Source organism: Cottoperca gobio, chromosome 22 (assembly GCF_900634415.1).
Source record: "Cottoperca gobio chromosome 22, fCotGob3.1, whole genome shotgun sequence".
NCBI lineage: Eukaryota > Metazoa > Chordata > Actinopteri > Perciformes > Bovichtidae > Cottoperca > Cottoperca gobio.
Window position 1 is genome coordinate 7,616,876 of NC_041376.1, and position 15,842 is coordinate 7,632,717.

General features: G+C 42.3%; 1 protein-coding gene across 4 annotated transcripts in view; it reads left to right on the top strand.

Annotated features, from left to right (window-relative positions):
• qkia (QKI, KH domain containing, RNA binding a) overlaps positions 1–15,842 on the top strand; it is a 75,077-nt gene that overhangs the window by 37,631 nt on the left and 21,604 nt on the right. For all 4 annotated transcript variants that reach the window (XM_029461051.1, XM_029461050.1, XM_029461049.1 and 1 more), the window contains exon 4: positions 5,417–5,560. In XM_029461051.1, the coding sequence (XP_029316911.1) occupies positions 5,417–5,560 (144 nt within the window). The remainder of the gene's footprint in view (positions 1–5,416; positions 5,561–15,842) is intronic.

The following is a 15,842-nucleotide window of genomic DNA, read 5'->3' on the forward strand; positions in this document are numbered from 1 at the left end:
GACGATGGTTCTTTCTTTGGAATTAAATCCAGAAGTAGTCAAATGGGAGTGAATGCGCTCAAGCATGTAAACACACACACACACACACACACACTCTAAAAGCTTGTCTTAGCTCATTACATGAATCTGTGATTACCTTAATCAATCTCCTACCATCTTAATGGGGTGTTCCAGTTGTTTTGGACAGGACATGTCAAAGGTCAAATTACTACGCTAACAAACACCCGATCCAGTTTTAAATGTATGCGAAAATACAGCTGAGCAGGATATTGTCTTTACTCAGTGTTTTGATATGGGACTAAGTCAGAGAATAACTCAATATTTAAAATGTTTTAGAGATAGTCCTGGCTGGTTGTTTATAGAAGGTATGAAGTGAATCAGATTTTTTTTTTTTTAAAGATTGCAGGTTTTTAGCAAATCTATAAAAAAAAAATACAAAAAGATTGTGTCAGCTTTCTACCCAAGGCTTTATATTCTAAATCGTACTCCATTGAAAGGACATTTTCGTTCCTCGCTACCTTTCTGTCCCTTATTTTAGACTACACCCTGCCAGCTTTACATCCTTGGCTTTCTCCACTGTCAATAAATCACAAGAATCAAAAGAGTTTGGATGGCCAGAGTGTCATAACTTTGGCTCAGCCCAAGACAAAGCCTCCGCTGTAGCCTCCAGTCGCTGCGTCCCCTACCTCAGTATTTCCAGCTTGATGCCCTGTGGCAACAGAGGAAGCCGCGGGAGCAGCTTAGCCAGTGTGTTTATTCAGGATCCATTAGCGGCAGCGTTTTTATGCTCTCAATAATTCAGCTGGTTGCTCCCTCCTGGGCCGCACTGCCTGGCGGGGAATCGGCTCACTGGAGCTATGCAGTGTGAGAGAGTCGAGCAGAGACTGAGGAGGGGGAGGGAGAGAAGCTGAGTAAAATATAGAACAATGGGGAGAAAAGAAAAGCAGATCAAGTAGACAATACGGAGGAAACAAAGCAGATGAAGAGAAAAATGTGGTAATTAACAAATATAATGCTTTTAACTAGGGATATCATTTCTTTTCCCCACTTCCAATCCCTTTGATATTATTTTGATGCTGAGAGTGGAATAATTTGTTACATTTTATTTGTGGATTTCCTTTGATTGTTTCCTATAATAATTTGTGTGAAAATTACTTTGATTGCTGTCATTTAATTCTCCCCAGAAGGACTGTTTAAGCCTGCTGTCACTAAATACTGTCCCTATTCTTTTTAAATTAGCCCTTAAATTAGCAGCGTGTGTTTTCTCACAGAGACTTTCTTTTATTCTAGATTTTCTGTTTATGCAAAAAAATATTTTTTGATCTTCTACTACTAAATTTTTTGATCTTCTACTAAATCCTCTACTAAAATTGTGACTTTTGGACATCCTTTATTTTTTGTTGACACATTTGTTGGTACAGGATGGATCATACACTAATTCCATAGAGAGTACTTCTTTTAAAGAGTATATGAAACCACTACACACAACCCTCATGTAGTCCCTTATATGTTGTCTTGGTTTGTTGTTCAATCTGGTTAAGTCTTTAGTTACTGCCCAAAAGGAAGAAGCTTGTATGTTTTGTCTTTTTCGATGATTATTTTCTAAACCGTTGAAAGGGAAATGGACTCCTCCTGGAGCCTTATTCCAATCAAACTTTTATCTAATGTGGCAGCTTGAGTCCCACTGGTTTTCACTCTTACAGTAATGCTTAATGCAAAACAACAGAAGGAACAACAGCAATTAAATTACATGTGCGTTATATCGACCATTGCACAAGCAGAATAGGGATTTCTCTCCCTTTTGCAAAAACAATTTCTCTAATTCTATTTTGGCCACCACACAGTGTGAGATTGGAGTTTGCACAAAAGACAGTTGTTTCACTTGGAGCCAAACTAAAATGTCCTTTTAGACTTGCACTTTGAGATATGCTTTTATCAAATTAAGTTCATTTGATGTGTTTTTTTGCTGATTGTCCTGGCACATAGCTCAAATGTTTGTATCAGCACTGCCACCAGCAGAAGAGAATAGACCTTCAACCCATGCCAGCAAATAGACAGTGCCACACCCCTGCACCTACATTTTATTGCTTAAGAACTAATGTGTGACATTCCCAATCAATATGTTAAACTGGATTGTCCTGTTGGCACTGCAGCATGCCCACTTGTTTTATTTAGAGTTTAAGCTGACTTGTTTTTTTCCTCATCTCCTGGGTTCTGATTACTTGACCAAGTGCAACTGAAATCTAGTTTCTTTTATTTAGGGTTCACAGGGAGCTATTATGTTGATGAGAAAAGTGGAGCAATGTCGAGGTGTTACTTTTGATGCCTTGGAGAGAAGTGGCTGGAAATGGCTTTGAGAGAAGGCAATGGTTAAGGACACATGGATTGTAAATAGCACGATGTGTAATGTCTCCTGCAACATGGTTTACTGGAGCTATAATTCATATAATTTCCTCTTTCGAGGAGTGCTGTAGCATGGCTTCTTTTTACACAAAGCTAGAAATCCTGACATTTAGGTGACTTGTTTGGGATTGTCCTCTGAGGTTCTCAATCTGTCTTTCTATAATGGTTCATTTAATATTTCTTTATCATTCCTCTACAGCCCCGCCTGCCCTCTTTTGTCCTTTCATGCTCCCACAGTGCCCTACTGCACCTGTTTGGTGTGCTGGCATTTAGCCTCAGTTGCATTGACCCCAGTTAGGAATGTCCTTTAGGATCAAAGGAGAGGAGGAGGAGTTGAAACAGTTCAAACTGTTAATTTATGATTGTTAAAGTGCAACATTGACAGGACAAAATTGTAGCACCACATAGTCAATAATCCTATTGAGGCAGTGGGGTGGTATATTAAGTAGGACTGACCTTCAGCAACAACACCAGAGATAGAGAGCTTTGTCTCAAATGTGCACCCTGTTATGTGTCCTTGAGCAATGCAATGAATCTCTTCCAGCTCACATGACCGTGTAGAGTAACTTCCCTGTGGAAGGGGGCAGGTGAAATGATAGTATCAACGGGATCAATGAAGCAACATGCGAACAACCAGATTGAACTGCCACTCTATTTTTTTATTAGTACGATCTAAAAAAGGCTGGGAAGAGTCGGAAGAAAGAGTCCTATTTTTGTGGTGCCATCCATGTGAGAATTGAGGCCTTAAAGTTTGTCGGGCTCAAACTGAAGGGTGTGAAAGCCAGCAGGCAAACAGGTGCTGTACAGACGATGGAAGTCAGGCAACATGACTGACGAGCAATTTTCCCCTCTGATCCTATTCTTAGATGCAGTTTCTGTGCTATTTATTCAACCTACATATTTTGGCAAAACCGATATCCTTCTAGTACGTGGTTGGTTATTGCGATGGCATTTGATGTGGGCCAGTATGGACATTCTCTCCAAAGGCCTTCCCAGTAATCCCATTAGCTCTCGCCTCGCCGCCCCTCTCACCCCCCTTTCTCCACCCTTCCTCCTGTTTGTCATTCTGTCACTTTCTCTCAGAGGACACACAGTCACCTTGTTCACAGTTGTGTGTGTGTGTGTGTGTGTGTGTGTGTGTGTGTGTGTGTCTTTGCCCACAATCGTAACTAAATCAGTCTGCCAGTGATTCGGCATGGACAAACTGTACACGCACACAGACATGTGATTAAGTAATCTTGTTGGTACCAACTTGGAAAAATATCTGCCAATATTGTTAATTCATCTGCATTTATGGAGTACTTTTATACAGTGTCCTGTATTCAGATGCAGCCCTTGTGGCCTGTCTGTTTTTGTCCCCTCTAAAAAAATGCTGAGTCACCTTCTACTCCCCCTGTCCCCTAATAGGCCATAAGCAAACAGCCATGGTGAAATAATGGCCTGACTGCTGAAACTAGGCCTTCCCCCCTGTGTGGAAAATGGGGAAAACGAGAGTGGAATATTGAACTAACTTCTGTGTGTTTTGTGTGTGTATGTGTGTTGTAAAGAGCAGTGCCATGGCAACAGGTCTCTGTGGAGTAGAAAGCAGGTGGGTGGCACTCAGCTCAAGCTCTAAGCTTTTTGTGCGCGTGTGCGTGCTCCCTCTGACTCTGTGGTGCTCGTTGAGTGTATTGAAATCATGTCGGATGGACCTCCTGCAGAGCACCGCAATGCATTGTCATTAGACACCCTCACAGTGTCTCACAAATGAGCAGTGAACTGAAGTTGGGTTGTTTTGTATGGGCGGGGGTAAATGACACTGTGTTCATCAACAGTCTGTACAAACCTGAACCAACAGCAGGAGGGAAGAAAGCTGGGAGGCAGATGACTGCTTGAGACGCAATTCAGATGTTTTAATATTTTTGAGTTAAATTCATTTTGACATGTCTGTTTTGTTTTCATAAAATAACCCTAACCCTTGTAACATTATAATCCTGTTTCTGCTCTAATGTGGTGTCACACATCAGAGAATCCGAAGTTGTGTCTGTTTCAGACGACCTAGACCTCAACTCAGAGGGAAGTGGTCTGCTTTCAAACCGCTGACTTTCACGGTTGTACAGTGACATGCGATACAACCTCAAAAGCTTTTTAGAGCGCTCTTAGTGTCTGCTCACTGCATTTACTGTCAATGGGGCAACCAGGAGAGGGAGGAAAGTAGCTATTTTAAATAGAGATGCGTGTTTTTATGCAAATGTCAGGCTACTCCATATTTGTCTCTCAATATGACATTTTACCTTTTCACAATAGTCAGATTTGACTGGGCTTTACATGGAGTCACCTGAAACACGTAAAACGTGCACCATTTCCCAACCTTAGCTGTCCCAATTCAAATATTGAAACGATTTCCTATTTAATTGCATTGAAAGGCCATGGAGCTATGATGTCGGCTTTGAATACAGCCCATTTTGCCTTTCAGTTCCTGCCACCGCTACAATTCTTGGATGCCTCTAAGTGCTTTGGCGCAGCCTTTTCAGGGTGGAAAACGACTCCCTCGGAGAGCTATTGTTACCCGGACACTATTGTCCACCCAAACACAAGTCAGAGACAGGCACACGCTTGTGCACCTTCACCCACAGTCCTGCAGCACTTTGAACTAGATCCATGTATAATAATTGCATTTTGACTAGTTAAGGTGGTGTGGCTTAAATAATCCCCATCCATCTCTCTCTGATCCGTGCACCCATCCATCTTTCACTGATATTAATTGCTGCAGGGTTAGCTGTTACCTTTGTCTCTGTTAAGCGAGGGATCTATTTAAGAAGGGTGTCCTTTCAAAGTTAAAGCTAAACAGCTGACTAAAGGGCCGCTCCTGTCATCCTGCTTCTCTTCACAGGGCCCCTTCGCCCTCTGTGCATTCAGGCCTCTCGCCTCCGCTTCTTCTGATACGCTGTATTACTGCATTGGTGCTTCAACACACCCACAATGTCACATGTACTAACCATCTCTCTCTTGCTTTCTCTCTATCTCTGTCCAGGAGGAGCAGAACCGAGGGAAGCCAAACTGGGAACACTTAAATGAAGACCTACATGTCCTGATCACAGTGGAAGACACACAGGGCAGAGCTGAGATCAAGATGAGGAGAGCGGTGGAGGAGGTCAAGAAGCTCCTCGTACCTGCTGTGAGTACATACCACACTCAAGCTCATAAACGCTCATCACACACACAATGGTAGCTGCCTGAGACAAACAAGCTGTGTATTGCTCTCCACAAGTAACGTCATCTCAGTTTTCAAGAAAGTTGACTCACGGGACGTGGTTTAGCTCTGTAGTACTTCTTGGTAGGGCTGAGAGAGGCCTTTCCATGCTCCACTATCTTGGTCCAAACAACAAAAGATGGGGTTACATATGGAAAACCAGCGCTATCACACTGTTAGCATCCTGTTTACTTCCATATATAGACTAGAGGAACAGGTTGGCTGTACCTCCAGTGGAGTGGAAAACCATAGCTTGCTGCACACACCTCCTGTGACTGCCACATTTCATCTCCGCTCCCCCCCTGCTTCAACTTCCTCATACACTGTGCCACTGGAAATGGCTGATAGGTTTTTGGCATGCAATGTGTATTATTGCTGTTAACTGTGGTAACCAGATGGACAGGGCAGCTGAAGGCCCAGATTTGCCATCAGGTGGCAAAACACAGTGCTTGGTGGTCTGCGGAAATGGCATGCAACAAGAGGTGCAGTGTCACTTGAACTGTAATGTTGTTGAGCTGCTTTCGTTCATGCCCTTTATTTGGTAAATACAGAATTATGTTTACACATGTACTTAATTTACATTCTTTCACTTTTAGAGAAACAAATGCAGCAAGGACAACGTTTGCCCTTGATATAGCTGTGATGCGTATAGACAACCTCTTAATTATAAACAAATACAGAAGGTGTAGAGGAGGCCAGGGAGACTGAACAGCAACATTGTGAAATGATAGCACATCTATATATGCATACTATTTATTCAGTCTATTCTGAAAACATGCCTAAAAAGGTTAAACTGTATCATGCTATTTTTATTATAAGTAGGGTCATGTTCTGTAACTTTGTGTTGCGCCGGGGTCTTCTGTCTAGTACGATCATTGCTGCCTGTCTGTCTCAGTGAGGCCTTAGTCCAGCCTGACAATGTGGAAAGCACTTCAATTCATGTCCTCTTGTTTAATAATTGCTTGGCTCTACTCAGCCTGCCTGTCACTTTTTTGGGCACTTGTTTTGTTTCAGAGAGCAGGAATGTTTCAGATCTTCACAGCCTGTATGTACACACATAGGATGTTGACTCATGACACACACACACACACACACACACACACACACACACACACACACACACACACACACACACACACACACACACACACACACACACACACACACACACACACACACATACATATATATGCGCATGCACTCACAAATTTATCAGATAAAGCCATCTCTGAAAGCGACAATGTTCTAAAGAGTGATGCAGAATGAGTCACTGTTGACTCGCGTATGTAGACCCATACGCAACAAAAACCTTTTCGGTGTCCTTTAAAATCAATGACAGCTCTTGGCAGCCAAAACACATCTGACTGGAGTGCCACAAAAATAGCGTCCTCACTTTTTATGAAGTCTGTTCATTTTGCAGCCTGACGAGTGCATCAAAGATGGTCTGGTGATTCAGTACCTGAACCTTTTATTGGGTTAAGGAGAAACTCTTTTATTTCTCAAACACGAATAAGCACCTTCAAGCTCTTTTGAGACACTAATGAAATATTTCTCCTGAAAAGTTTCACTCTACCCTTAATTCAAATAACAGTTTTATAGATCTAATTAATGACCCATTGCAATCCAACAGAGACCATTTTCCTTCAAGCATGGCATCTTTGTTAATTTAAATGCAATGAAATGATCCTTCCATTAAATTAGATGTGTTTTCCCATCAAACTAACCTGTAAATGCTTTATTATTAAATGCTTTATTATTGAGGCATAAATAACATCAAAGATACATATCTCTGTTATTTTGTATATATATTTGTATTGAACAGAGAAATAAACCAAGTTTAGGTTTCTGTTGTAGATCTGACCTTTCATTCTACTTACAGTCGAGGCCGCACTCCTTAATGTACATTTACTCAATGGCCTGGCACTGGCCTAGGGTATGGCAAATTAATGTCAATAGAAGTGATGTCGTGTTGGTATGGCAGAATAGCTCCTAAAGGCACCATATTTTCTTCATGTTGAGTGGGTGGGCAGTAAGGCTGGTTGGCAGTAATGCCCTTTATCATGCTAAACTAGATTGGATTAAAGTATGGACATGATGGAAACGCACTCTTCTAATGAAGGGCATCCACATTTGGCAGCGTAAAATTGCCTTTATTAAATCGTACAGGAAACAACAAAATGTAAGGTCATGCTTTTTATTCCCTTTCAACAAACAGGCTTTACTTGTCATTGAAGAGAACCCAGCTGCAGAAGTGAAACAAAGAATTGAAAGATAACCAAACGGTTGTTTTGTCTGCAAAGATGGTGGTAAATTGAAGTCAAGTGTTTTAAAATGATAGTTTTGCTTTAAAATAATCTCGACATCGAAAAACGTATACTTAATTTTTTTTTAGCTAAACGCAGTGATGTAACAGTCAGGCTTATAGTCTTTTTTTTATTTGGTGAGGAATTGTGTTGTATATACAATATTGTTAAGTAGTAATGTTTTCATTTAATCATTCAAAGTTGTTTTTGTGTTGTTCAAACTATCTAAACTAAATATCTGAAATAACAATATGCGCCTATTACACTAGAACAGGGGTCGGGAACCTTTTTGGCTGGGAGAGCCATAAAAGCTAAATATTTTTTTATGTATTTCCTTGAGAGCCATATATAAAAATATATACATTTGAATGCAACTTTATGCGTGCATTTTTTAAGAATAACACGTCTCCGATTACTAATAGCAGTATCAGTGTTTCATTGAACATGTGCTCTTTTATTAAATAAACTAAACGCTTACGTTATTTATCTCATTTATGTGCACGTTTCAGTGTTTACTGCACGGGTGTCAAACTCAAGGCAATTATATCCGACCCGCGAGAAAATATCATATGTCTGTCATAACTGGCCCTGCCAGTTTTGGTAATTACATCAATGCATGGCACAACCACGGGAAAAGACATTTGAGGAAGTATCTAAATGTGTGAATGAAATGAAAGTTTTTGGAAAGCAAAGGGAAACACACCACAGATCTCTGAGACGATGTGAGCTGGCCTTTGTGTGCGACATAACGAAGCATCTCACTGTTAAACCTGCAGCTTCATTGCCGTGTGATCACGGACATGTGTGATGCAGTGAGAGCTTTCTAAGCCGAGCTTTCTGTGGGAGACTCTGATGCAGAAGGAAACTTTGGTCACTGCGTGTTTCCAAACACTGACAAACCATCTCCACCGCGCATTCTGCTCATAAACTGAGACCATTTGCCGACTTTGCAGCTCAGAAATTTAAATTGAACTGCTCAGCAACCCGTTTGCAGTTGACTTAAATATGTTCCATATCTTTTTACACTTTATCCAATATGTGTATCCTGTTCAATAAATGTGGACCGTGTTTGGCCCTCCCTGTGATTGAGTTTGACACCCCCGGTCTACTGCTTGCTTTGTGCAGTTTCTCCTCTGCTCGGTTTCGCTTAGGGCGGGGCTCCGCCCCCTACGCACACATGTGTGAACACACCTTCACCTACAGCAGACGGAGCGGAGGAAAGGAGAGGGGAGAACTAAAAACAAATCCGCTGCTAAATGTTTTTACTTTAAAATGACACAATATAATTATTTATTACTTGTTAATCATGTTAAAAAATGTTAAACGAGCCATATTGCATTATCGAAAGAGCCATATATGGCTCGCGAGCCATAGGTTCCCGACCCCTGCACTAGAACATTGCTTCAGAAAGATGTGGGACCAACCAAGTGTCACGTTAGAGTATGTATGTTGTAAGTACTTTCTGTCCCTGTCTGAATCAACAATTCAATGGTTACTTGACATTTTGGTCATTCAAACATTGACTGTTGTGTAACGCCTTGTCAAATCAGTTTCCTTACTCAGATTGATTGACAGTTGGAATAGGGTACTGATGACAAGTGTTAAAAGTTCATAGTTGTTCCACTTTGCCCTCTGTAGCACTGTTTTCCCTAGTCCTGTGAACTATTCAACTCTCCATGAACTGGGAGTGGGGAAACATCGGTGAGATGAGAGACAGAGAGAGACAGAGAGAGAGAGAGAGATGGGTGGGAGAGCTTGATTGAGCTACTCTTTCAAGTGTGGATTTACTCCACTGATCCAACCCTCGTATACACACACAATAGCGCGCGCACACACATACCCAGAAAAATACTTGTGCGTGCATGCACATATACACACTCACTGAAATGTTCAGCTCATCCCTTGAGTCCTTGGTTAAGGCCCTCAAACGGAGCCGGCAGCAGAGCCCCACTGCACTTTAGGTAACCTCCACTCAGATACTTGCAGAGCTCGATCTGTAAACCCTGACTGGCCTGCTCTACTTCCCCCTTCTGTCCTTAAAAGTGCTGGAGAGCAATACTGATTGACCTGTAGGCAGGTATTGTCCTGTGATCTTCAACAGACCCTGGTCTATTGGGAGAGATACAGAAAACCTGACTGTATATGCCATGACTATATACAATGATGTAACCGTCACAAATGTGAATCAGCCCTCAGCCAAACAAGTTAATAGCCTTTTTGGTTCTGATAAGAACCGGACGAGCTGACTTCCTATACTGGTTCACAGGCATAACCACATTTAGATATAAACTACGCCACCCTTGCCCACCATGTATGCTTTTTACACTTATTCTGCAGGAAGGTATTGACAGATGTGACCTAGATAGGTGACACTTGTTTACGTTTTGGCTGTTTTTTGTGTGCATTTGTGTTTGTGTGATTGACAGGTGTACGCACTGAACATTGTTATGGATATAATATATTCTCACTGGTACCCTCAGGTCACTGGGCTGCATAAAGAGCCTATGGGAAAATGACAGACAGGCAGACAATTTGACATGGCCAACAGAGACCAGACAAAGGCCTTGTCCTTGGGTAACTCTGAGTGCTTCTGCCCAAAGGCACCTTTTCCTATTAGCTATTGAGAAACGTCCTAGAAACGTCTCTGCTTTAGCATTTTGCTTTTAGGTATATGTGCTTCGTCTCACTCAAGTATAGTTGGATGCTATGTTTCTTTTATGGATTAATTAAAGATTCCTTAGATTTTTATCACACTGAACCTTGAACACATTAGTCGGGCTCGGACAGCAGAATCATATTCTATTTACAGGTCCCTTAAGCCATTCTGCTTTTTTCCATCTAAGTGATGATTCTAGTGATAGAATTGTCAGTGTACAGTGGCTTTGCATTATTTTCAGTTATAATGTTGGTGATCTAGAAAATGAAGCATATCCTTCTGTTGCGTTGCACATTGCACATTGCACTGTAAAAATCCTAAGCAGGGTAAATCCTAAAATGTCAATGTAAACACGTTACCCTGGAAACGAACCCCCAGTACAGCACTCCATGCTTTCTGAGACGTAACATTTTTATTCTCTATAGTGATACGTCAGCTAGGTGCATGATTTTTACGCTTTTGTGAATATAAATATTTGAAGGGACTGCTGTTAAGCAAATGCATTCTTTGATTTCATAAGATCCTAAAGAGGAGGTTCCTTCGGGGACAATCTTTTTACATGTTATGGCGAGAACTAAAGTCACGCCATGCTATTTAAGTTATGCGAGTTTGTCTGATAAAGGAAGCTTAAAAAAAATGCCATCTACATTTGATTCAGTGCAGTGACGACAGGCATTCCCCCGTAAGGTATCTACAGTACAGGAAGACATGCACGCACACACACTGTATATAGAGCACCCGAGTAGCAGGAAAGGTTATGTTTGAAAGAAGAACAGCATACAGAGAAAGACTGAGCTAGTTGGTGCAGAGGCACTTTGGCCCTGGAGAGCCAAGTGCATGCCTCCCTGAATGAAACTGTCATCGCTGAGAACAAAGTGAGCATGGTAGCAGCCCGAGCAGACCGGCGGCCTCGAGCAGCATTTGCAACACGGTGGAAACCCAGTCCTGCGCTCTAGCTCCAGCTTACTGCTCCCTCTTGAGCTCCATCTCCCCACTTCCCCCTAAATCCTTCTATTGACCTGTTTTTAAAGTTCTATTTTTGGTACTTTGTTCACTCATGTAGTTCTAGTACACATTATGGAATTTAGGAGATTGTTTAATTGCGCCACTTCTCGTCTTTTTTTTAATATAAAATCCTTGGCAGTGGTTAGCAAGGTGCGAGCGCTCCATCCGTTGCCATGTTTGGATCATTGTGGTGCTTCTAGACCAAGACTAAGTTTCTCTCTTGAGCAAACCTGTACACCCGCCCTTTGTTCTTATCCCCATCTCTTGCTCCTTCTGTCTCTCCTCATCTCGTTCCCTGTTTTCTTCTCTTTCTGCTATGGACCACCTTTGAGGAAGAACATACAGTAGATGGTGTATCTGTAAAAGCCAGACAGATGGACCTTAATTGACGCCAAGTTTAGCGATCTGCGGGGTGTTGTGTCTCTACTCGCCAGTATGCATCCGGCTTGGCAGTGTGCTACCAAAGAGGAAAGGCACATGCACAGAGAGAAGATGATGCAGAACAAGCAGTGCTAGATTTAAACAGTGGAAGCCTGTTCTAGGCAGCAGTGTACTGACTTTGCAATCAATAAACACCTCTTTGTTTTTCTTTCTTTCTAGCGCTCATTCTGTCCTCCTCTCTCTCTCTCTCTCTGTCAGCAGTGTATGACAAATGAGTACAAAACACCATCTGGCTGAATCCATCTTTGTGTGCCTCTCCAATTAATGATGTTTATTCTCTGTTAGGCCTACCTATCACTAGCATTCTCTTCTTATTTGCTCTTAATCTACTCCACCCCTCCCCGAACGTCCTCTGTCATGCATGACACCCAGCCATATTCACAAGAACAGCAACTCACATTTCTCATTGAGCCTGATTGAGTGGTGCCCAACACAGACTACATAAGCCTAGTGTCTACCATAGTTATTACTTACGGGTTCTATTTACAGCAGTATTAATATAGCAACAAACAACTATGTTCTATGTAAAGATATAGTGGAGTAATGTCTACCTGAGCAGAGATGTTGCATGCATTTGAGTCCCTGTTTGACACTGACCTGTTTGCCACTGTACACTGCACTCACAGGGCAGTCAACGCTGATTACACCGCCCCAACCCAAGGCGTTGTTACAGATACTTAACGTCCACCCTCCGGCTCCCCCCCTCAGATTAACACTGTTAGCTCTGTCAGCACTGTTGCCGTTGTTTTTCACTGTCGACACCGTTAGCTGCTAGCTGCCACCTCAGCCGTCGCCACGATGAGAGCCACGTGGATCCCTCAATCATAGATATACTATGTAATATGAATTCCGTTTAAAGCTTTAAAACTGCAACTTTACGGCCATAATATGTGGGCAAATTATGTGTCTTTGTTCCTGAGAGGAAGAACAGTTGATATATTAACGTAGCTTTTGTGTTTCTATCATCACTGGACGTCTTTGATTATCAAGTAGGCTGAGAGACCTTGCAGGTAGGCTGTAGATAGACTGCAAGGTTGACTAAAACAACCTATCTGTCCCTGTAGGCTGTTATTACCTTAATCAGGCTAATGAAGGGGTCAAATTGGATCATATTAACCTCCTGATCTCCACCTCCCAGGACACTTTAGTTACAACATACTGGACTGTTCACACACTACTCGCTAGTGTGTGCTAGTGTGCGCATGCGTGCACGCACGGTGAGCTCATCCCACCTGCAAGTAGACACTGCATCTCCCACATGAATGTTAATCATCTTTTTAATTGGCTTCCTTGACTTGATGACCTCTACTTGGGACGGCAAGCCTGCATCACTGTGCTTCTCTACCAATGCTGTTCTATTTACTTACTTTGTCCGTGTGGTGTTTTTAGCTTCCATTCATGCTCAAGCAGTTGAGATTAGAGCTGGCCTGGAGGCAGTGTGACCTTTGATCCTCTTGTCCTCCACTTTCATCATTATGCATCTTCGCATCCTCTCACTCTTTGTACTCATTTATCCAGCCTTTCGGTCCTTATATGACCTCATAACACATTTGCGTCAGGCACTTCCCAGACACCTATTGAAACCCTGCATCCAGGAGAGCAGAGGAGAGCAAACGCTAAAACTGTTATGTATAAATCCCCTCTGATTATTGATCTAAAGGTGATAAGTGGGTAATTGGAATTGTCCACTTGAACCATTTTACCACAGGAAACGGATGTGGCTTTTTTCGACACTTGTGTCAATAATGATTACTACTGCATGTCATTTGATTGGTTAGTGACCATGATTGGCCATGTCAGGGGAAACAGTATTTACTCAAGCATGCATGTTGACATTTATACGTGCCCTGCTAAAAGGCTTTGTTCTTGAACTTCTTGGTTACATGAATAACTGGCAAGCTTAAATCCAGCTCTTCAACTGCACTCCAGATACCAAAACAACAATAAAATGCTTAATTCCTGCGGCCTGAATTTTGGCATTAACTTCAAACACCTGACAACAGGTTCATGCAAGACCCCGACTGGCAGCCCAGTACAGACTGGGTTAAAAAATAAACATGCATGCACCCAGTCACATCCCAAAGAAGACTGACTCACGAAAGCACACAATTTTTGGCAGAATCTGGGAGCTACTTTTATCTGGGCCTTACCTCTGTGCCTCCTGAGAGAAGAGCATTTTTGTATTTCTCCAGATAGTAAGTGTGCACGAAGGGAAACCACCATCCCACTCTTCGGTGAATCACGTTAGGCCGGTATATATTGTATTTTGTCTGCATACATTTTATTTCCTCTTTTTCTACCACCAAATATGTCACCTACAGTATCTGGCCAAGTAAAGCTGTACACTTTCTTTTTTCTCTGGTTTTCCTTTTTTTTTTCATCTTCTCTACCCTGTGTTTCCCCTCGGTGTGTGTTCTTTCTCGTTTTATTTTTTTTGTTACGTTTTTGCCCTCTCTCTTGCTGTCTGCTGCTCTCTTTCTCTCTGGGTGATTGAGGGGACAAGCCATTGACCACTCGCTTCCATTACGGTATCGGCAGTGGCCTGAAGGCCAACACACAGATTACACACCACAGATTAGGCTACAGCTGTCTGTATCACACACACACACACACACACACACACACACACACACACACACACACACACACACACACACACACACACACACACACACACACACACAAATGACTGAGTTACTGATGCATTATAAAACTGTAAAAATATGTTTTCCATAGATTATGTGGAAAGGCTATGCAACAAAAAGCTTCTGTTGTTCCTAGTTTGGACCTCATTTTAATGACTCCCAAGTCGCACACATTCCTCCAGTCTAAGCTTTTTATTGCTGTGCTACATACGGTGACTGTTGAGCTTCTTTCCATGTGTGCCAAGTCCCTCCTGTCAGCTCAAACCGGACAGCAGGGACTTGGTATGGTCTAGGCCCAAGGGTTCCTCCCCTGCCATCCAGCCCTCCACATCTCCATCTGCTCATATCTCCTCATCTCCAGCTCTATGGCTCTCCTGGGGTGCAGACAGGTGGTTATTACCCTACAGAAATCGTACCCCTGCAGGTAACAACCTGCCCAAGCCTGGCCACCTTCCCTAGTCTTGTCCTTTTCCTGTTCAATTTCCTGGCTCTACGACCGAAAGGCAGGCAGACTTATTTGGTCCAATCACAGTCTGGAGAGATTTACTGGCTCTGCCTCCTATATGTTGCTGAAAACACATAGAAAAACAATCTACAGCAGGCGTTATCAGATGGAGCCGCATGCCATTTAATGAAGTACTAATTATCATCAGATAACTTCAGCAATTTAAAGCTTCCCAACAAAGAAACAGTTGATTGCAGTGAATTTGTGATCTTGGGAGTAATTGTGTTTAATTTAGATAACATTTCTTGTGTATGGGCATCTCCCCTGAGGCAGACGACCTATAGTATGCTCATTAGTTGTGGGGTTAATGTTTCAGAAATTGTGTGCTTGCAATTACACGTCGATATAAGAACAAGGAAGGATGCAGTGTGACTTTGAATTCCTCTGCCTGCTGTTCCCCTCATCATCGGGAGTCTGCTCACGGAGCCAGCCACAGAAAATACTGAAAACTCTAAAGCGGTGAAAAGATTCAGATTGCAATAACATTTGTGCTGAATGGCACGTTTCATCTCCTTCCTCACTTTTCCTCACTTGTTTTTATCCCTCTGTCATTCTCCGACACACTGGTGTGGAAAATCAGGGAAGAAAGAGAGAAGCATAGTAACGCCTATAATTCCAGCCGCTGAAAACACCTGCAAATATGGAACCAATG